General features: G+C 41.0%; 1 protein-coding gene across 1 annotated transcript; it reads right to left on the reverse strand.

The window, feature by feature from the left end:
- Positions 1 to 462: 462 nt before the first annotated feature.
- Positions 463 to 23,386, reverse strand: LOC138964355 (proteasome subunit alpha type-5-like). Its single transcript, XM_070336286.1, has 9 exons — positions 23,243 to 23,386; positions 12,169 to 12,297; positions 10,330 to 10,456; positions 8,884 to 8,951; positions 8,257 to 8,364; positions 7,683 to 7,741; positions 3,498 to 3,600; positions 2,101 to 2,187; positions 463 to 912 (listed from the first exon to the last, which is right to left on the reverse strand). The coding sequence occupies exons 2-9, from the start codon at positions 12,262 to 12,264 to the stop codon at positions 835 to 837; spliced, it is 726 nt and encodes a 241-aa protein (XP_070192387.1). The 5' UTR covers positions 12,265 to 12,297; positions 23,243 to 23,386; the 3' UTR covers positions 463 to 834.
- Positions 23,387 to 23,572: the final 186 nt, after the last annotated feature.

The following is a 23,572-nucleotide window of genomic DNA, read 5'->3' on the forward strand; positions in this document are numbered from 1 at the left end:
CAAGGTTATATCGCGAGGGGGAAAGGGGGTGGGGGGGAGGTGGGTGGGATAGAGCCACTTGTCAATTGTTTCTTGTTCACAAAAGCACTAATCAAAAAATTGCTCCAGGGGCTTACAATAACACTCAGTGTCTCATCATTTGCGAAGACACTGACACACACACAATGAAAACAGCAGGCAATACCTAAATGTAATTGAAACGAAGACGAAAGACCCATGAGGTGTTGAAACATTTTGTTCAAAGAATTAAAGGACATTGAAACATATGTGAAAAATAATGCTTCTTTCCCCTACAGCCTCAGAGTCATATAATGAATGATGTTTAGAGAGAACATGCAGGGGGTATACATCGACAAAGAAATTCAGTGTTTCCAGTCTTTTGTAAACTCACACACACACACACACTAACAGATTCAATCCACCCAGCAATACTTAAAAAATAACTGAAATGAAATTCAAAGATTGCTGAGATGTTCAAACATTTTAATCAAACAATTGTGGACAATTTAAACATCAACCCGGAATTACCAGTGACAGATTTTGTAATTCCCTGTATATCACCAGATACTTTTCTCACTACACTTACTTCAAACCAGCTTCCTTCAGAGTCTATGTTGTCTTCCTTCCAGGTTGTGCAAGACAGTTTATATCAACACACCTAACTGCATAATTAAGTGCAGTCCAAACTGACATGTGAGTTCAGCTTAACACAAAGAAAGTGTCAATGTCAATTATCTTCTTCATGTTATGCACTCAGAACGACGAAACACAGTGATGATGACAACGATGATAGTGATGAAAACGATGGTAAAACTGCAATGAAAGATGATGTGATCAAAGGTCTTTGATGATAGCCTCCAGTTCATCTTTGCTAAGCATTTGGAACAGCCTGTCTGTTGTCACTGTGGCCATCTGGAAAACAAATGTAGAGATGTCATTTGATCCTGCTATTGTTCACAAAATCAAACAACCTTACAGTAACACTGGGTACAACTGCACAGAAACTTAGTTGTTCAGTACTGACTACAACGCCATCAGTCTCATCTGACAGACATTCCCCTTGATTCATTCCACCGCCAAGGAATAAAATCATCCACATAAATTACTTAGTACAGTGGAACTAACCTTCAAAAGCCCCCCCCCCCCCCTCCTTTAAACCGTATTTATGTGTGTTCATAACCTCTGTCAATTATCCTTCAGTTAAGACTCTCTCCTTTTTAACCCCTTCACTGCCACAGTATAACAGCATTTTGGTATTGCTGTGTGCCAGGGCAAAATTTCGCTTTCTTCGGTAGGTTCACTAATCTGTTCACTGCTCGATCATTTATTGAGATATCTCTTAGATCTTTGGCATGTGTTTTGCTTATACCCTTCGCTATTATAGGATGACATGATCATTGGACTTTGTTTGTGATTGTTATAGTAAAAATTGATATGACCATTTTTGTCAAAAATTACAGTTTCCGGACTTACACACACACACACATTGCAGCACGTAAAACCACACAAAACACTGCTAAAACTGGTGTCAAACATCAGGTACTCACATTACAGCCCATAAAAGTGTTTTTCTGTGTGGTAATCCATAAATCACTTCTTGTGGAGCTTCCAGAACACTGTATCGCTTGAAAACAGGTCTATGAGTTGATGTCCGACTTTCGGCCGCCATTGTGAATGCTATAGATCGGTTCTACATGTCTAACACAGTTTTCAACACGTGGTAGTAACTTATCCAAACGGTCTATGGGAAAGAACTGTGTTTAGAACCTCTACAGTGGCTACCTCCCATTTAGTTTTCAGAAATGTCCTGAAATGTTGTTGACACAAATCCCACGTATGAGATACGGTTATGGGCGTAGGACAAACCGAAAATGACCAGGTATTACATACGGGGTTGGCAGTGAAGGGGTTAAGACTTGATTTTCTCAGATTTATTAAGGTCTCAAAAGAGAGTTTACGCTACCCCTTTTCAAAACTTTCAACTACATTTAAGCAGCGCACATCTATATCGGCTATTGCCGCCATTTTACATTCAAACAAAAAAAGCAAATCAAACGTCCAACAGCAAAAAAATGAAGAGTGTATTTCCACTGCACTGACCTCTACGTTTGTTGCGCTGAGTTTCTCCTCCATGACCTGCTTCAGGATGGTCAGAGCTGATTTGCACGCATCCTTCAGAGTGATCGACTGAAAAACACAGAGAGAAGAAGCACAATATTATCACTGATCTACATACTCACAGAAAAAAAAAAAAAAAACAAGTCGCGTAAGGCGAAAATACAATATTTTGTCAAGTAGCTGTCGAACTCACAGAATGAAACTGAACGCAATGCCATTTTTCAGCAAGACCGTATACTCGTAGCATCGTCAGTCCACCGCTCATGGCAAAGGCAGTGAAATTGACAAGAAGAGCGGGGTAGTAGTTGCGCTAAGAAGGATAGCACGCTTTTCTGTACCTCTCTTTGTTTTAACTTTCTGAGCGTGTTTTTAATCCAAACATATCATATTTATATGTTTTTGGAATCAGGAACCGACAAGGAATAAGATGAAAGTGATTTTAAATTGATTTGGACAATTTAATTTTGATAATAATTTTTATATATTTAATTTTCAGAGCTTGTTTTTAATCCGAATATAACTTATTTATATGTTTTTGGAATCAGCAAATGATGGAGAATAAGATAAACGTAAATTTGGATCGTTTTATAAATTTTAATTTTTTTTTACAATTTTCAGATTTTTAATGACCAAAGTCATTAATTAATTTTTAAGCCACCAAGCTGAAATGCAATACCGAAGTCCGGGCTTCGTCGAAGATTACTTGACCAAAATTTCAACCAATTTGGTTGAAAAATGAGGGCGTGACAGTGCCGCCTCAACTTTCACGAAAAGCCGGATATGACGTCATCAAAGACATTTATCAAAAAAATGAAAAAAACGTATGGGGATTTCATACCCAGGAACTCTCATGTCAAATTTCATAAAGATCGGTCCAGTAGTTTAGTCTGAATCGCTCTACACACACACACAGACAGACAGACGCACATACACCACGACCCTCGTTTCGATTCCCCCTCGATGTTAAAATATTTAGTCAAAACTTGACTAAATATAAAAATGAAGCAAAAACAGGCTGAATACAAAGGACAAGAATAGCTTTTTTTCTCTCCATGTTGTTGTTCGTGGTATTGGCGCTATATTCTGCATGACAAACCGGGTCTGAATTGTCTTTGTTGTAACTGACAATCACTGAAACCCCTGGATACCATTCATGGTCATCACAAATCACCAACTCTGCCAACCGAAGGAGATGCAACCTGAACTATATTAAAATAAAATACACAATTTGACATGCTGTCATCCTCATCATTTTTCATAACTATGGGCATGGAATGGGTGATGTATGTGCTTGTTTGTGTGTAACGCCTGTTGTTTACTTAACATACGCATATAAACCCCCATGCATCACACAGCTAAGCAGTTTAGCAACACAGTACCTTGTGGAACTGCTCCTGCAATGCTTGCTGTGCCCCCTCAGAGCCCGAACCAATGGCTTTGGCATCGTACTGAATGAAGGTTCCAGAAGGGTCCATGTGGAACCTGCAAATAAATAAAACGATCACAGTGAATAAGACAATACGACAACAATCTCCTCAGCTCCTTACATTGACCTTTTGATCAAACAGTCACACACAAAAATGGGTAGGTAAATAAACTTACTTACTGCTAGTTAATAGGGCAGCATAAAGTACCTGTATTATTACTATAAATGTAATTCATTTGTACATTTTTGACCAAAGAGTGTTGTACTTTTACAGGGTAATTACCCATTAAGATAAAGACCTCCTTCAAATCTGTAGCATCTACCACAGCGTAGAAAGAAAGGGGAAAAAGAGAGACTGGTAGTGGATAGTTCAAGTATTAAGCACAAGAGTACAGTGCCCATTTTACCTTTAACTTCAAGATCAAAATTTGCTTTGTTTACTGTTTTACACTTTATTAAAATGCAAATTATATAAGCACAACCTGTGACTGGCCCTTTTGAATGGAACCCTGTGATCTAACCTTCACTGTCTACCTCAGAAGCACACCCATTTCATATTTCAAAACCTGCATAACACACAGTTTGTGTAAAATGAGTGCCCTTCATGTACTCTTTCCTTCATCAAGATCTCTCAACCATTTACAAGACCTGCCTGCATTAGGGAAAAAAAACAAAACAAAAAAAAACAACCTAACCTACCTAGCATTTCAAAGAATAATAGACTGAAGACATGAAAGAGCCCTAAAAAGGATCACGACTTCAATCTAATGTTCAACACTGGCTCTTTCAATAAGTGTCAACAGATTAGGTCCGATCATATCAAAACCCACTTCATCCAACATGCAGAGCAAACTCTCGAAACCGTACCGCACCTGTTGAACAAAAGGCAAAGTGGTTGAAAAAAGAATAACACTTGCAAATGGAAAATGTCAACTGTACACAGCATTTTGACTCCATCATAATAGCGACACCGGAGACCAACCACAATCCAAAAGGTGAGGGAAAACAGATCCATTGTTCCAGGCACACACCACAACTGTTTGCAGAGAGAAAATTGACAAAGCGCCCGACTGTTTTGTCATATAGACACAAGCTGGCCCACAGTTGTCCCATCTTGGTAAGTGAAAACTCACATTTATGCACTGGGGAGACTGTCACCGTTCGCGACACATGAGAACTGGGCGGTTGACGACTCTGGTGCTTACATGTGCTTACAATCAACCCAGATCCCCATAACTCCCCTTCTCTCCTCCTCCAAACCTACCCCTAATCCTTCCTCACTCCCACACCCCTCCTCCCTACTGCCAGCTAGACAATAGAAAATGACTGTTCCACTTTGCTGGGTGGGGTTACTATAAGCCCCAAGGCCACTCAACAAGGGGTGGGCTGTTGACTTTTTACAAGACTGGGTTAGATGTAATACCTCCGCAAAAGCTGCTTCTTGGAAGGAAAGTGAAGACATGTGAACCTGGGAGGGGGGTGTTAGGTTAGTCCTGAGTGTATTTGCACTCTGTCTGCAACGTGTATTTGGGAACATGTCCTTGAATAATTACAACCTTCGATGGAAAATACGAAAGAAAGTACAAAGGTGTGAGGCAACTGTGAAACAGTGTTAAGAAAACAAGCCAGGGGGAGAAACTAGGTTACTGCACAATGCAGCAACCCCAACCCTAACCAAACACCTAAAAAGGGAAGTAATATGTTGGTAAACAACTGACAGGTGGGATTATGTGCCTTGGTGTTCCCATGGAAAGTACTTTCAACTGACCTGGGGAGAACACTAAATCCCTGACAACACCATGCGCTTCAACTAAGCAAAGAAAACAATGACAAATCAAAAGAACTACCAAAGTTGAGGGCAAGACATTTTGTACTGATTTGACATTCACAGAACTTGTTTATTGTCTGACCAGATGAGTCTGTGAGTGCGGAATCAGCATAACTGCAATGCTACAGTAACTTGTAACCAAGTCCATTTCCAAGATGCCATATTACTCAAAGAAATGCTTTCTTAACATTTTGATTCCCTCTTACACTGCAGCAAGAATATTCTTGCACTATTCATAAGTGATCATCCAGTTGTGAGCTGTCAAAACTCTCAAACCTTGTAATGTCTTTGGCTAATGCTGCAAAAACAATTACAATAACCACTGCAAGTTGTGGAAGGCTTTCTTCCTTAATACAGATCAATACGTAGTCTTTGATGCCCTGGCTATAACCAGTTCATGGCAAATGGCATAGGTTCGAACCCAGGTCTTCATGAAGAATCTATTTTTCGGAGTTAACTTTGTGCACACTTTCATGTGTCAAAAGCCCCCCCCCCCCCCCCCCCCCCCAGACCTGTTTACCCCCCAAATGAAAATCAGGAATGCAGCTGGTACTTTTCCGTAATTTGAGGCATCTTTGGGTAATCTTTTTTATCAACCATAAACCAGCTCGAAAACGATTAAACGACACGTGTATTCGCGCGCTACCATGCAAAACAAGTACAAAATTGATAACCATGTTTAACAGTATTGTACTACACAGACAGAAGCTCGATGACACACACACACAAACACACGACACCTGATATATAATATGCAAGTTAACTAAGACAAGTTTACTTTATCTAAAAAAACAAAACCCCACAGTAGGAGCAAGAGAGCTAGAGGGGGGGGGGGGGGGGTTACAACCTGGGGTCCAGGGGTTGGGGGGGTCTGGCTGAAGAATTTTAGCTATTTTATTAACAATTTGTAGCTTGTCCTTGATTTTAAACATGATAAATTGGTGTCAGCAGCCACTCATTATTTCTTTTAAAGTTAGTATTAAATAATGGCAATTTATCTTCATTGATATCTGCTCCCGACAACAACAATTTCACAGACAGAAAATGTCTTTAGTTTTTTTTCCCACAGACTGAATTTTGTTTTGTTTTTTTGCTTTTTTGACAGCAAGGGGGGGGGGGGGGGGGGGGGAGGGGTCCGGAACCCCTGTAACATCCCCCACCCCTCCGCCCTTGGACTATTTACAGTCACTTGAAGATGCATGTGAACAAAACCACCTTACATTCTGTCACATCAGACATCCTGCATTAAAACCAGTCATGATAACTCTCTCCAGAAGCTACCTTTAATCAGTTTTAGAGGACCGATCGATTCGTTTATTTCATTTAAACATTATTTTTGTTGTAAGTTTTTCGATTCAAAGAACTGTGATCTTTGCTATATTGGAGAAATATTAATGGAGATCAGTTTTAGGCTCAGAAAGACTTGAATTTCGGCAACAGCCAAGTAACTGATGAGCGCGACCATAGACCTACACATCTATGTCTCTGGCGCGACTGACCGTAGTGAGAGATCGGTTCGCAGGTCTGAGAGATTCTGTGGAAGTAGAGACCTAGGTCAAATAAACTCGATGCGAAGCAGGCTCATGTTTTGCCAAACATAATTTCGTGTTTTTGTTTGTTTCCATGTTCATTTGTGTACTGCATTTTGTTAAAACTAATGCTGCGTCTAACCTCGGGACACGTGCCGCGACGTGACTCGTAACTGACTAGCTTTGTTGGTGCACTGATCTCAAGTTGATCACCAAAATGAATGTGGTTCGCTCTTCTTAAACTTCACCAGACACCGCCACTTGACTTAATAGTTTTGCCGATATTTCTGTACAACTTTCGCTTTTTTGGTTGGCATTTCGTCCCCACAGAGATCGGCCTTATATTACCCTTCGGACCAATGTCGATCTCAAATCCACGGAATCCGACAAATACCTTGCTATGCACATGAGCAGAAAAGGCTGTTTCGGTCAGCCTTGAAATCACAGTCCTGGTGACTACCACAATTTCGACTTCGAATTTTCACGCACGAAAAAGGTTCTCTCACCGGAATTTCCGGTAGTATTCCGTAATACCGGAATTTAGCCCCCAAATCCGTAATAATTCCGGACAATCCGGGAGGGTAAACAGGTCTGCCCCCCCGATCAAGCTTACAGTGAATGCTGCAGGACTTACAAATAAAATATAAATGGAGGACCCACACAAGAAAAGACTGTCGCTGCATACAATCACCAGGGTTAGCAGCCCAAGTTTTTTTGAGATCATCCCGAAAGGACGGTAAAGTATACCAAACCGAATTCAACACCTAGATAATGAACTCACAGCCTTGGGCCGTCCTTGTCAATTCCTGCAAGCAGCAAGGCCACACCAAAGGGTCGACTCTGAAACAATGACCACAACCCATATTTATCTTTAATGTTTGAAAGAGAGAGAGAGAGAGAGAGAGAGAGAGAGAGAGAGAGAGAGAGAGAGAGAGAGAGAGAGAGAGAGAGAGAGAGAGAGAGAGAGAGAGAGAGATAGAGAGAGAGTGTGTGTATGTGCATACACAATATTGTTTGCCTGTACCTGAAGCATAGTATTCTCACAAAGCTTCAGCCAAGTATAATACCTTTCATATTTTTACTTCTATACACAGAGAGAATAAATTGATACGACAAAAAACTCAATTGTTACTGAGATACCTGTTCCAAGCTCTCTAAAATCTGAGAAAGTCCGCTCCCCAAAGTGAGAGAGCCTTAAAACAGACTTATTTAATGTTCAGGAAATCACAGCAAGTCCAGCCTTCAAAGAAAGAGAACCATTGATTACTGTGGTCTTAGAAATGATGAAGGTTTCACTGAATATGAAATTTAATACAACTTACAAGGGCCACATGCAGACACAGATACTGACTTACCATTGCACCAGGGTCAGGGTCATCATCACCGAAGGCCAAGGCCAGGTTGGACACAGCCTGGGTGACACTTTCCACACTCATGTTTTCATTGTAGGTAAACCAGTGATTCTGAAAAGGAAAAGTTAGCATATTGCTGTAAAATAACGAATCTATCATGACACTTTGAAATGTCCTCATACACACACACACATGCATGACAATAGTTGTATCACTATCCATTCCTTGATAGGTAAACCATATGAATCTATTTGACATGCATCACACAAGAGGTATTCTTTGATCTGGAGACAACAAATTAAATATAGTGAATGAAAGTTGCAGATGACAGCGTATGGTCACTGAAAATGACCCATATAAATTCCTTTCAACAAGTCAAAGGGCACATCAAGATTATGTACCACTGTGCCATGCTTAAAATCACTCACACACACAAATTAAGTAATTAGCCTTATTTGTTTGATAATGTGATACAGACTGGCAAATTGTAATATCTGAAGACACATGATTGTACCTTACATTCTTTGGACAAACAGAATTCTGGGGGTTGGGGTGGAGGGGCCTCCCTTGTCTGCTAGGCTTTGTTCAGTACGTGCAATTAAGTTGAGGCTGATCCCTGACATTACTCACCTGTGCCTCAACTCTTGCTCTGTCTATCAGTGTCCTGGAGTCTGCGATTAGACCGCTCATAGCACAGCCTGTAAAATCAAACAAATCAAAATATTAATAAAAAAATCAAACAGAAGCTGAATCTCTAGTCATTTTCACCCGGCTTTGACCCTGGCTTCCTTTATAACAATGCATTCATGTAGCTTTACTGTAATTCATAAAAGAATAATCTACCCCCAAAAGATCTCGTCTTCCCATTTGTCAGATGGATGACAATTGACATGTTTCAACCTGCATTAGTGGATAGAATTTTAAATGTTCTTCACAGACTAAACGGAAATCTATTGACCAAATATTTGCAACCATTTTGATATGATTTTATGCTGATTACCTGAAATAAGATAAGACTTAAGTATGGTATTTAAACCCCTATTCAGATGGGCGCAGTAGAGTAGCGGATAAGACATCAGCCTCCTCATCCGAAGGTCGTGAGTTCAAATCTCGTCCGCCTGGTGGGTTAAGGGTGGAGATTTTTCCGATTTCCCAGGTCAACTTATGTGCGGACGTGCTAGTGCCTTATCCCTCTTCGTGTGTACACGCAAGCACAAGACCAAGTGCGCACAGAAAAGATCCTGTAATCCATGTCAGAGTTCGATGGGTTATAGAAACACACAAATACCAAGCATGCTTCCCCCGAAATCGGCGTATGCTGCCTGAATGGCGGGGTAAAAACGGTCATACACGTAAAAATCCACGCATGCAAAAACATGAGGGAACCAGCACACTGTGGGATACCAGGAAATGAAAGGGCAGATGAGCTGGCGAAAGAAGGAGCCGTGGAAGACCAACCTGAAAACGGTGTCAGCTTTAGTGAGCAGAAGACAATCATCAAGGCATTGATGAGGCCAAGGACAAACAGAGATGACTACCACACAATGTCCTGAGAGCAGCAAGTCAACCTCATCAGGCTGCGTACTGGCCACAACAGGCTCAATGCTCACATGAACCGAAAGTTCAAGCTGACGCCATCACCAACCTGTGCCCGCGGTCAAGAAGACAAAACAGCTGAACACATCTAACAGCGATGTCCCTTACTAGATGAGGAACGAAAAGAAGTGTGGCCGTCACCAACTCCCTTGCAGACCAAACTATACGGCAGTCGACAGGAGTTGGAGAAAACTACAACATTTATCACCAGTGCTGGACTGATCGTGTAACCTCTGCGAACGCCAAGAAGGAGAAGAAGAAGCCCGTGAATGAAGTAGGAGAAGAAACCCCTATTCATATTATTTATTTCGGACACAATGTAAGATCAGGCTATCTGCGTTGTGGGCTCAATAAATGTACTAGCAATCTTTGTAGTAAAGAATTATACTAATACATTGTATCATGCTAAAACAATCATTAAAACAAGAAGAAGAAGAAGAAATAAGTAAAGAGAAAGATAAATGAAAGCCCTAATCATACCAATGTGTTTGTCCACCTCCATGATCTTTTCAATGCTGGTTGGTTCGATCAAAGGGGATGTTACTCTCTTCTCTACTGCCAAGACAACACCCTCATTTGTCTGAATACCAATGGCAGTGGACCCGAGCTGTCAAACAAAAAAGGGAAAAAACATGAACAAATTGAAGCAGTGCATGTTAAGGCAGACAATCAGTGAATCACTACAGGATCTGTAAAGCTCGACTTACCTCCCTTACACTGTCAACTATTATGGATCGTCTCATTTACATTTTGTATCCTTTAAAATTCACAGCACTTCTGACGGCACAGCATTGTTTCTTGAGCATTTCAAACTGAAAAATCATTGATTACATCATATCCTTACTCTCATATATTGAAAATAGATAAGCTGTACGTTTGGTCTTACTTTGAGTACGATCAGCGAAGTTTCACTGTAGAATAAAAGTGTCTGGAAGTTATTTCCGTACATCAGGCATGGGAATTGAAAATTGTAAAAAAGGCGGAAAATTTATAACTGAAGACGCAAAGCGTCAAACCGACGGCGCGAAGCGCCTAGCCTTACTAGGGGGGTCCGGGGGCATGCTCCCCCGGAAAAAAAATTTCTCCAAAGAACCCAGATGGTGCAATCTGGTGTCATCTGAGCTCCAAGTTTGCCATTAAATTCTGTTTTTAGAATCAGAGTTTTTAGTACAAAAATGTACCAATTTTTGCTTTTTTTAAGAAAAAAAATATATACATGTATTATATGGTTTAAATTTGTAAACAAGAAGAGCAAACGCTCGATCGAGTCACTTTCGCAGTTCTGAATATTATATGAGGCATCAGATGGACAGGAAGAAATTGCTATTCACAACACAATACAGATGTAAATAATTTGATGTAAAGAATAATCCTATAAAGTTTGAATCAAATCCGATGAATAGTTTCAGAGATATGATATTTCAATTTTTTTCCTTCAAGACATACCTGTGACCTTGAAAAAGGTCAAAGGTCACCAAAGCAGACGTCAAAGTGTAGAGGTCACTGGGAGTCACGTTCACATAAAATTTGAGCCCGGTCACTTTTATAGTTTCCGAGAAAAGCCCAACGTTAAGTTGTGTGTTGCCGAACAGAAAAGGCTAGTTATCTCCCTTGTTTTTCTGATAACGTTCGTAAAAGGCTACAGATGTAAATACTTTGATGTAAAGAATAATCCTACAAAGTTTCAATCACATCCGATGAACTTTGTCAAAGATATAAAATGTCTAATTTTTCCTTTGACGCTGACCTGTGACCTTGAAAAAGGTCAAAGGTCAACGAAACCATCGTTAAAGTGTAGAGGTCATTGGAGGTCACGACTAAACAAAATATGAGCCCGATCGCTTTGATAGTTTCCGAGAAAAGTCCAACGTTAAGGTGGTGTCTACGGACGGCCGGCCGGACGGCCGGACGGCCGGCCGGACAGACTAACACTGACCGATTACATAGAGTCACTTTTTCTCAAGTGACTCAAAAAATTGATCTGTTGAGACAAACAGGAAAATGTAACTTGTAACACAATCTGTGCAATCTGGTTTACTTTCAAACATAAAAGTTCAATAACTGAGGCGGGCGGTAGCAGTGCGTGAACAAAGTACGGAAAGTTTTCGCGGGCTTTTGCGCAAAAGCCAAAGTAACCGGTGCCTTTTTTGTGTGCCTCCCCGCTTTATTTTTTCGGCGGACACTTTTGCATTTTCGGCGGAACAAAAAAAAAATTCGGCGGAAATCCGCCGTTCGGCGGGCAATTCCCATGCCTGGTACATGAACTCAAGTAAGGTTTTCAAACTTAAATATATCACACAATTCAATTTCCTTTATTACCTTGATTGCTTCAATGGCATATTCCACCTGGAAGAGACGTCCCTCAGGTGAAAAGGTGTTGACACCACGATCGTACTCTGAACGTGTCAGAAACATTGTGAAGAGTTCTTGTTAACTTCAAGAGCACACCTGTGGACATAAATGATTTCACCAATCTTGTTAGAAATAACTTTTTAATAAGTATACAATTTATACTCACATGCTCAGAATACACAATTACTACAAATGTACCTCTAATCATGCTCCATTGTAGCCATTCCTAAAATGACTTCAAAAGACACAGGAAGTGTGCGTTCGTCCCTTTATCACTATCACAGGGATCACCCTAGCTCCCAAAAGAATGTGTAAGGCATAAACAACAACATGGAGCACTGTTACGCCTATTGAATATTGGACGTCAGAAAAACCTTCCGCTTTCAGTTTCATAACCAAAGATGAAATAATCACAGCTGTGTATAAAGTTGATATCATATCTAATAAATTAATTAAGCCAAGGTATATATATGCACATTCCACTTAGGATCAGCATTGGAGAATTTGTGGGTATGCCATATGCGTCACAATGAAAAAACAATTCTATGTGTAAAACTAAAACACGCGTCAACGCAATCCCTTTACCAGGTAGAACTAGAAGAAGAGTGTGCCTCCCGTCACAAGAAATAATTGTTCAAGAATCCGAAACCATGCAATGTGATCAGAATTAGCAACGACATCTGACTCTTTGAGTCTTATACTAGAGACTTAAACTTTATAATGTCTGCATGACGATTACGCAGATTTACATGCTGTTTTAAAGCCTTCAGTTCAAACACACAGACAGACGCAAACAAATATGTAATGGGCATCCTGGCAATTTTTACTTAATCTATCTATTTTAACAAATTTATCAAAGTTAAACTTAAACAATTAACTTATTAAGACGTTGTTTGACCAAGTGTCACTGTGGTTTTGTTAAGTTGTGACCACATGTTGTTTGACAAAACACAAGTGTCGTAGAGACGTACTATGCATGTGAATTGGCTATCTCAAAAATAGCTCAGAGGAAGTGAATAGTGATGTAAAATATTGAATTTGAATAGACCTTTTCGGTATCTGAGCAGCTCTCGCGAGACACGCTCTTTGTTCTGCTTTGAACGTCGCGAGAACTTCGAACCTTTGCTTTTGCAGCTTGCGCACTGCTGTACCACATGCTTTGCTATGCTCTGAAGTTTGCGAGAGATTACGAGAGCTTGGAATACCGATTGGGGGGTCTATTCAGTGTGACTACAAACCGCAGTCACACAGGGCTTATTCCCTTAATAACATAACATAACATAACATAACATTAGCGGCCTGATAGGCTTTTCAGCCTTTTGCCTGCTACGTATTTCAGCTAGTGATATGAAATATCGTTGTTTATATTTGTGCGCTGCCTACGTCCTAGGACGATCTCAATTGAGTTAAATTTGTAGAGAACATAAATTGTCTCCAGTGCTTGTCAAGTAAGTTTTTGAACGTGTTTAGTGTTCCTGCTGACACAATGTTGGGTGGTAAATTATTCCAGTTATTTACAACACGATTAGTAAAGAAGTTTGCATACAGGTTAGTTTTAACATTTTTTGTTTGTTAATTTAAAATCATGACCTCTTGTGCTTGAACCCTCATGTAACAGGAGTAGTGAATTAGTAGCGCGTATATCATAAAGACTATGTAATATTTTATAGGTTTTGATCATATCGCCTCGCAACCTCCAGTGGTTTTGTGGCAGACTAGACATGCTACAGGGATGTCGTTAGGCGTCGGACATAGACCGATTAAAAGGCTCAAATGTCCGATTCACATAGCCGCATGGCGGTCAGATGTCCTATTGTTTTTAACTTAGCACGGTCGTTGTCCGATGTGAACTCCATCACTTCGGACAGCGCGTTACAGGGCCTCACATCCATGAGAGGTAGCATAGGACAAATGTCCTGGCCAATGTAAAAGTGATAGGACATTTGTCCTGAACAAAAGCAAATCAATAGGACATTTTTTTCCCGTAACAAAACGTAAATATAATTAAACTTGACAAGTTTCTTGGCACGAGGGTAAAAGAACAAAAATACTTTTCTTGGCAAAAAGTGAGCAGCTTTGACTGCCACAGCTGCCCCCTTTTCTTGTTTTGTCAGCTGTCGGGTTTCAACTATCTTCTTGTCTCTCTGGAGAGATGACACTTGCACACTAAAACAGCATGGTCTTTGGTTTCTTGATGATCGGTAAGGGCCGATTTGCTAAAATTCGAACAGCCAACGGTAAAAGTGTTGGACTTCCCTGTGTGCTGACATGAGGTGCAAAACATAAGTTTCCTCTCTGGGTCATGCGACACACACGGGAATGATCATGTCGCCCAGCTTGAGACGAAGTTACGCGTGGGGGTGAGGGAGGGGGTAGTGTCTTTCTTTGGCTCCGATGTTTGACTATCGCGATCGACATTCTCACCTGGGCGATCGGGCTCTAACTGCTCTGGGGCTGGAGGAAGCTCAGTTTCCGTGCTACTGACAGATGATGAGGGAAGGGACTTGAAGTGTAATTTCTTCTGTCCCTTTTCTGGGATCAGTTTTCGTTTAGGCGGCATGTTTGTTATTTTCGGGGAAAGCGCGAAGGGAGGCAACTCTCAACTGGCTTCGAGCATTCCAAGTTGCGAGCCTTGGAAACTCTTTGGTACTAGAGGCACAAAGTGTCTAATTTTGTCTGCTGCACATTGCTTCGCAATACATCGATAAAATAGCATTCAAACTACTGTAAATTGAGAAGTACTGACGATGTCCGGATCAAATGATAGAATAATCGGACATTGACCACTTTGTGACAAAAACAATAGGACATTTGTCCTCCTGCATGAAAAATGTATAGGACATTTGAAAAACATATCCTCATATGTCCGATGTCCGACGTGGATGTGAGGCCCTGACGTTATTTGATAATTTTCCTTTCATGATAGAAGTCTTCAAAAAGCGACCGAGCGCTCTCGCGTACAGGTGCACTGAAGTTGTGCAGTACACATCTTGCGTTTTTCAAACCGTTTGCGTACACCCGTCTACAGCACACTATAGTTAGGAGTACGGGAGACAACTCCCAACTGACCAAGGCTCGCGTCTGCTTGAATTTGCTTTCGGTTAGGGATGAAGCGCACGGCACTGAATTATGCCACCGAAATTAAATAAAGCCTGCCAAAGAACAGCAAAAGCTGAACACGTTTAGCCTTTCATCGGCATCGTGTGCTACATTACGGGCAGAATATACCTGCGCAGTGTCCGCGGCACAGACGACGCACTGCCTATTATTTATGCCGCGATAGGGAATCAAGGGATTATGACGAGTACATGGCCTGTTTTCCTTTCATGCAGCGGGCAGGGATAATCTGCAGTGCGTCATCGGTCCTGCTGAAGTTACATATATGTGAGCCCCTTAGGGCCATGAACATGGGAAAACACGGCTAGCCTCATTCTGGAAAATTACAGTGCCAATGACAGTGTCGCCGCTGAAACCTCCATAATCACGGAAAGTAAAGTTTCGTCACTTGTAGATGGTGTCGGTACAGCAGGAAATTCACACAAACGGTCATTTAATAAGGTTAACTATTCATGGCTGACCCTGATTAGTACTAGTTGGTTAGAATTTCACAGCAAAGAGACCATCTATATCTGTAGGCACACTGTTTTGTCGAATCTGTCAAGAAAAAGCTCTGTCAGGAAATCATGCAGTTTGTGTGCCAATCAAAGAAAGAGTGCTGAAGTTTTTGGTTGCATTTTAATTTGTTTGTTTCTTTTTGTGTGTGTCCTGTTTGAAGCAAAAGTAATAAAACAATACACGCACACAATGTTGGTGCATATAATTATACTGATATGTGTGTGTGCACATGATTTTGTGTTTTGCACACAATTATAATGTCCTGTTAGTGTTAAACTCTAAAATGTCTGAAACTTTCAGTGAAAGCAGTCAAATGTCCTATTGATGCCGAAGAGCTCAGGACATTTGTCCTATAGGTATGCACTTGTGGCAACATCCCTGATGCTGTATATATAACATACAAATGAAGCTGTAGGAAATACCCTTCTTTAATGTTTGATTAACTTTCGAATGTGGAAATGGTTTGTTTCGGCTTGGTGCAGAAGGAAACTGGGTTTTACTGAGATATGGGTCGTTATCTGAGAGTGTGTACCACGCTGGATGCATGTGTTCAAATGTGAATATTATCAAATCTGTTGTGATTTTTAGTATTGTGACAATTGTATGGTACTTTACATGAATGCATTAAACTGCAAAAGCTGTGTTGAGTTATTTTATTGTGTGCAAGTGTGTATTATTTGACAAAACAATGCGATTTGACCCCTTCCCACGGCTTCCTGTTTGTGACATGAACAACACAGGTGTGGAAATGCTTGCAATATTCATCTGCACTTTTCGAAAAGTGAACCACTTTGGCGTTAGTTGATGAATAACATAGTTAACATTCTGTTGTTAATTTAATATTTGTAGACAGAATTGTAATTTTCTGACAAATTGCGATCTTTTATCGACATTAAAAACGTAACCTTCGTTTCCACTGCCCGACTCAAACAAAATCGTCTGCATGCGAGAGAAAATGTGTCACACAACGAACTATTTATAGCCAGGAACACGCAACACACTTCCCACTGCCAACACGTTTATATGTAGTTTAAAAAACCCATAATAGTTAGGTCCCATATGCTGTTGATTGATCGCACCTTCCTTCGTTTCCGATTTTTTCTGTTACGTTTTTAATCGATAACGTGTGAGTTACTACACATAAAAGCTAACAAATACGGCTTGTTTGGAGTTCAAGGCCGACGATAGGCACGCAGTAAATAATAGCACACTTCCGGTGGTAAATTGGCCAATCAGAGCTCACTTAATACGCAGTTTCGTTTTCGATTCACGAGCCAACGTCCATGTGACGTTTGTAATCGGCATCTTGGATTCAGTCAGTTTTCTCGCTTTTGAGGTAAGTTGAAGCTTCATTATTAACAAATTAGTTTATTATTCCTTATGCAATGTGTTCTATAATGATTTTACTTTGAGTGTAGGCCGTCATTTGCTTCGCTTTGCATTGCCTTCAGGATAATTTTCGATTTTTTTTTTAGTGGTACCATCTCCCTTTTCTTCGACCTGCGTCGACTTGGTCACTAAAATTAAATCATTCTGTCTTTTTTAATTGTTTTTATTTAAAATAAAGCCACTGGAATTACTACTTAATAGCAACTAGTTTGAACTGAAGGGCTGGATTTACGATTTTTGACTGCATTATTTGATATAATGCGATTGTTGTGGAATGTCTTAAGCACGTCACAAGGAGTCCATTTTGTACAGTTTCCTTTATCAACTTTCGTTTCCTTGTTACAAAATAATTGGAATGGCAGTAATAATGGGAAACATGGCCTCACAAACACAATTTATTGTTTTAATATCAAATTATTCTAATCGTCTAGTTTTATTTCCATAGAATAACAACCAGTAATTAATGTTTGGGAGTATTAGGGTTTGAAAATAACAATCATGCTTAAAAACAAACAAGGAAACTACTCTGCTCGTTTCCTTGTGACGACTTTAACCAAACGCAGGTTCAAGTTGCATCTTTACACTTCGGTGGCAGATTTATGTGACATCAGTTTATAAATCAAGTTCTGATACATGTTTAGCATGCTTTTAAATTGGTGGAATAAGGGTGAAGACTTCAGCACGTTTCCTATTGGATTAAAGTTAACAATTTTACATTAATGTTGTAACAATGAAACCACAACATTCGTTTCTGTGTTACGTTTGTAAGGGGAAAATATATTTACCTATATTTATCAGGGGTGGATCCAGGATTTTCTCAAGATGGGTACACAACTTTTGAAAGTGTATAATGGGAGGGGTGGTGGGGCAAAAGGGTACTTTGGAGGGGCAAAGCATCCCAGAAGTTGAGAATTACATTAATGTTGTAACAATGAAACCAGAACATTTATTACTGTGTTGTCATTTTAAATCTTTACTTAAATTTATCAGGGTTGGATTCAGAATTTTCTCAAAAGGGGTACATCACTTTTCAAAGTGTATAGGGGGGGGGGGGGGGTGTACTTTAAAAGGACAAAGCCCCCTAGAAGTTAAGAATTACATTAATGTTGTAACAATGAAACCACTGTTTAGGGGGTGGGTGGATCCAGGATTTCAGGATTTTCTCAAGAGGGGCACAAGTGTATATTGGGGGGGGGGGGGGGGGGGGGGGACAAAGGGGTACTTTGGAGGAGCAAATCCTCCCAGAACTTGAGAATTTACAAAAAAAGTTACCTACATTTTGTCAAAATAAAATAATGATTACTTTTTTTAACTTTTTTTTTGTGTGTGTGTGGGGGGGGGGGGGGGGGGGGGGGATTCTTGGCAGTTGGATAAAATCAATATTTTTTTCTCTTAGTAAACAGCATACATCAAAAACGAAATTATTAATTCATATTATGTTTCCATATTGTATGCAGACCTGCGACAACAATGACGGAGCCGTTGCGGAGTTCCAGAATCGCTGCCAAGCAACTGCTGGAACCAGCGGAGACCAACGAACCAAAACCAGAACCAAAGAAAAAAACAAAGACAAACTCCGAAAATGTAAAAGCCTGCATTCAGAGAATGAAAGACAATGACCCTGTAAAGTATGCAGAGTACAAAGAGAAGAGTAGGGCACACAGCAAGAAACGTCGGGACAATTTCTCTGAAGAACAGAAGATTCTCGAACGTGAACTATCAAAAATCCGCATGCAAAAAATGAGGCGGAGAAATGCGGAAACTTCCGTTGTTGCAAAAAAAACAAGAGCCGCGCAAGAGGAACAAAGGACAAAATGGAGGGAGGCCAAACAAAGACAGGCTGAAAAAATCACACCACAAAAGCGTGCTGCCATCAACAAGAAAAGGCGGGGAGACTACAAGGCCAAGGGAAAGTCTGCTCCTACTCTGATGGCAGAGACCGCTCCCCAATCGCCACAGCCAGGATCCAGTAAACCACCAGATGTCAGTGCACCAGAGCCAGCCACTCCGAAGGTTCGGACCCCTGCAGCCAGGCGAAAGTGCTTCTCTCGCGTGAAGAAAACACTTCCTGAGAGTCCCCAAAAGTACTGTGAAACGGTGAAGGACCTCATTGAAAAATCAACTCCAAGGAAGGCTCAGCTGTTTAAGACCATGGGGGTCCAAGGACAACCCACAGTAGAGCAGGAGATAGGACAGTCGATTTTAACAGAGTTGAAATCCAAGAACCTGACAAAGGAGTCTGTTGCAAAACGTCGACTAATGATATCGCTCTATGTGAAACGAAAGGACGAGAAGAAGAGCCAGCGATTCACAAGTTCGGTGTTGGGGGTCCACAGGTCCACGGTCAAGTCGGCTGTTGGATTCAACTCGACAAGTCCATTCCAGAAGTTGACGACGCAAAAGGAGAAAGAGGCAGGGACGTTTTTTGAGGCCGTTTCTTGTCCACTTCCTTCCAAGAAACTAGTTTCCAGCAAGACGGGCAAACCAGCATCAATCCTTAGAAAGCCGTTGACAGACTTGTACTCTGATTACAGTGGGGTTGCAGAGAACCCTGTGAGCTTCAGCAAGTTTGCTAAATGCAGACCAGCTCATGTTCGTTTGCAGAGACAGGCTTCCCTCCGACAATGTCTTTGTGAGTATTGCACCAATGTGGAGCTCAAGCTTCGGACCGTAAATGCGGCTGCAGCTCGTCTGGACAACAACTGCCGCATCCGACACGTTTACCATGCAGTGGACATCATCACTTGTGGGAGACAGCATGGATCGTGGCTGAAAGCCTGTGCCTATGGCGACTGCTTAAACTGCTCCAGCGACAGCCTGCAGAACCATTTGGATAGGCTACTGCAGCACCAAGGCCCCATGACATGGACCAAGTGGGAGTCAAAAGTACACAACTTCAACGGAAAAACAGTGACCAGAAAAGTGCTCGTGAGAAAAAATGGAACCATGCAGCAACTCTACGCCGAGCTGAAGGAAGAGGTGGTGTTCCTTGCTGAGCATCTGTTTCGTGCTAACTGGCAAAATGCGCGGTTTGAGGAGATGACGTCAATGCACCCCTTCCCGTCTAAGTCAGTGGGCATGGTCTTGGACTTTGCGGAAAACTTTACATGCTCTCATCAAGATGAAGTCCAGGCTGCTCACTGGCACCACGAGCAAGTAACAGTTCACCCAATAGTCTGCTACTACAAGTGCCTCCTCTGTATGGATACTGTCACAGAGTCGCTGGTCTTCATTTCCAACGACAAGGTCCACGACTACAACGCAGTGTTCCATTTCACTCAACATGCGCTGGACCATCTGAAGACCATGCGGCATCTACCTGTGGAAAACATCATCCAGTGGACCGACGGCTGTTCTGCACAGTATAAATCGAAGGGGCCTTTCAGCGACATTTCCTGTGCGCTTGACGACTTCAAGTGCACATTTGAGCGCAACTTTTTTGGATCTCGTCACGGCAAAGGGCCATCGGATGGCGAAAGCGCTGTTGTTAAGCATCACGCAACCACGGCAGTCAAGGCAGGACGAGCCATCATTGGCAATGCAAACGATCTGTTTGACTACTGCATAAACAGCTCCCTCAACAAACAGCCAACAGATGATGCCTGCCCACATAAGCATTTTGTGCGCACCTTCTTTTGGGTAGAGAACGGGGACATCCAGAGGGACCGAAACAGGCCAGTCAAGACTGTCAAGGGAACAAGGGCTCTCCATGCTGTGAAATGTTTGCAGCCAAACGTCATCCGTACCCGAGCGCTCTCTTGTTTCTGTGAAGCCTGTCGGTCTGGTGTTGGGGACTGCACGAACACCCACATTGTTGGTGCATGGTGTGAGCAAACTCTGACACCTGCGGTTGCCAATCAGCGATGTCAACCACCAGCCGCCCCTGGTCCCCCTCCTGCAGTGGACCCCCCTGCCCCTCAGGCTCCCCTCCTGCAGTACCTGCCCCTCCTCCTACAGTGGACCCCCCTACCCCACTGGCAGTGGACCCACAGGCCCCCCCTCTTGCAATGGAACCCATTGTCCCACACGCCCTCCCTCCTACATTGGACCCACCGGCTCCTTTTCTTGCAGTGGACCCCAAACCGGCTGACCAATCCACTCGCGGAAAACCAACGATTGGAGATTTTGTTGAAGTGGTGTTTGACGGTCGTCAGAGAATGGTCAAGTACTTTGGTAAAGTACTTGCACTTGATGTCGACTCAGGAGATGTCCATGTACATTTTCTGACTCGAAAGGCAAATGCAGCAAGTCCACTGTATGTGTGGTCTGATGACTCTTGGGTGACGTGCAAGCAAATCATGAACATTGTTAAACCCCCACAGCTTGCACCAACTCGTGGCATTGCTTTTGTGTTTGAATGAAGTCTGAGGTACACTTCAAAAACAAGTAACTTTTTTTCTTTAAATGTGTTTGTCTTCACATTAGCCAGGTATTGGCTTCAGTATCAAACATACACATTAATTACATGCACCTTTTTTACTTTGATAGTATTGCACCAATAGGGAGCTCAAGCTTCGGACAGTAAATGTTGACGCTGGTGATTATTCTGTTTTACACCTGTGTTTTTGTTTGTTTGTCAGCCTGTTGAAGGCCCCAGGGTTGAAACGTCGTGATTGTTTTGTTATCTTGTTTGTTCTTTCCCACTCCTCAGTGAGCACAGTATATTTTTAAAGGTTTTGTAATGTTAACTTTGATAAAAAAAAATTACCCACACGTTAAAGAGTCACTCCAGAGCAATTTTTGGCCATGTTTTTAAATGATCCTTCAGAATCGAGCTTCGCGGAGTAGGTTTCAGGGGAGAAACTGAGAAACCGAGGAGAAGCAGAGAAATACCGCTCTTGCTTTATAGTTGGATTTGTTGACCCACTAATATATCTTATCAATATCTAAGGAATTTCACTTTTGTTCACTTTGCCTTGTCAAATTAACACGCTACAGTTGTGCGTGCATGCATTTTTGGTTTCCATGTTACGTTTATAATATTTTTTTTATTTCTTTATCATATTGAAGTGGTTTAAAGTGCCACATGTGTTCATTTCCTGTGTTAATCTTTCATTTACAGTGTTTTGAATGTATCTAACACAAAGTCTTTAAAATTGGACTTGTCAAATACACTATGTTTGTGTGTGTATGCATTTTTTGGTTTCCATGTTACGTTTTTAATATTTGTATTTCATAACCATATTAAAGTGGTTTAAAGTGCTACATGTGTTCTTTTCCTGTTTTAATCTTTTATTTACAGTGTTTAGAATGTGTCTAACTCAAAGTTTTTAAATTTTAGCATCAATGTGACAAAATTAGAAATCGAGTGCAACACAGTTTTTGAGCGTTCAATTACCAACTTGCCATATCTGAACATTATACAGACACCAAACACAAACTGTTTTTCTCATGTATTTGGTGTCTGGTTTTAACTCACTAAATACAATAACGAAGAAAAAATAATGCTTTTCTTATTTTTTATAAATTTATTTTACGTTCATTTGGTTTCCATGTTACGCAACTAATCTAGTGACTGTTCATGATTTTGAGCGTCCATAACGTTGCAATAAAAAAAGATACAGCTATATGGTTGATAGTTTTTAAAATGGGAAAGATCCCACTATATTACTGCCAAATTTAAAGAAATTCTGAGCACTTTGACTTTTGCCAGCTCATGTCACACATTTGGTACACACTCTCAGAGAACGACCCATATGTTTCTGAAGAATAACACTAACAGTAACAGCCGTGAAATCTTAGTATTTTAAGTTTAGCTGAAAACGTATGTGCACAAACAGCTTTAACGCACGACATTAAACCTTTAACGCAATTAAATTCCATGTACTTTTCATTTTGTGCTGGCACTTGATTTAAATCCAACCGTGAAAAACCTAGCTGGACATTCACATTGTGTCAACACTTTTGAGTCTTTACCACCTCAAATGTTTTAACCCCACAGACTGCATAACAGTCAAAACCGATCTCTTTTTCAACGCACAGTGATATTCAGTTGGCATAAAATGAACATGAGCATGACTCCAATACAGACACATACCAACAATCTCGTTGCCGCTTGCGTTTTGCGAGTAGATTTTTAGAGAAAAAGCGTCGTCCGCATGACACAGCGAACAAGTTTACCAATGGCGGCAAGAACTGCTTACCTTCAGCCTGATAAAAAAAAAATAAAGAACCAACTAATAACAAAGATTCAATCCATAATATAGCAAACATTAGAATAAAAAAATATTTGTAGAGTTTTCTGTTAAAAACAATCTAATAGTTTCGATGTGATATATTTGTTTTAATGATTTTTTGTCGGTTCGTTTGACAACATTGGGAAATATAGTCACAGTATCGCAGAAAGTCAAAGAAAACTAAAGTAGAA

This window comes from Littorina saxatilis, linkage group LG4 (assembly GCF_037325665.1).
Source record: "Littorina saxatilis isolate snail1 linkage group LG4, US_GU_Lsax_2.0, whole genome shotgun sequence".
Lineage (NCBI taxonomy): Eukaryota > Metazoa > Mollusca > Gastropoda > Littorinimorpha > Littorinidae > Littorina > Littorina saxatilis.

Coding starts and splice junctions, on each gene's coding strand:
- LOC138964355 (XM_070336286.1), bottom strand. CDS start 12,264: ATGTTTCTGACACGTTCAGAGTACGATCGTGGTGTCAACACCTTTTCA. Junction 8,365..8,883: donor GAGCAAGAGTTGAGGCACAG/GTGAGTAATGTC, acceptor TTTCCTTTTCAG/AATCACTGGTTTACCTACAA. Junction 913..2,100: donor TCAGCGCAACAAACGTAGAG/GTCAGTGCAGTG, acceptor TTTGTTTTCCAG/ATGGCCACAGTGACAACAGA.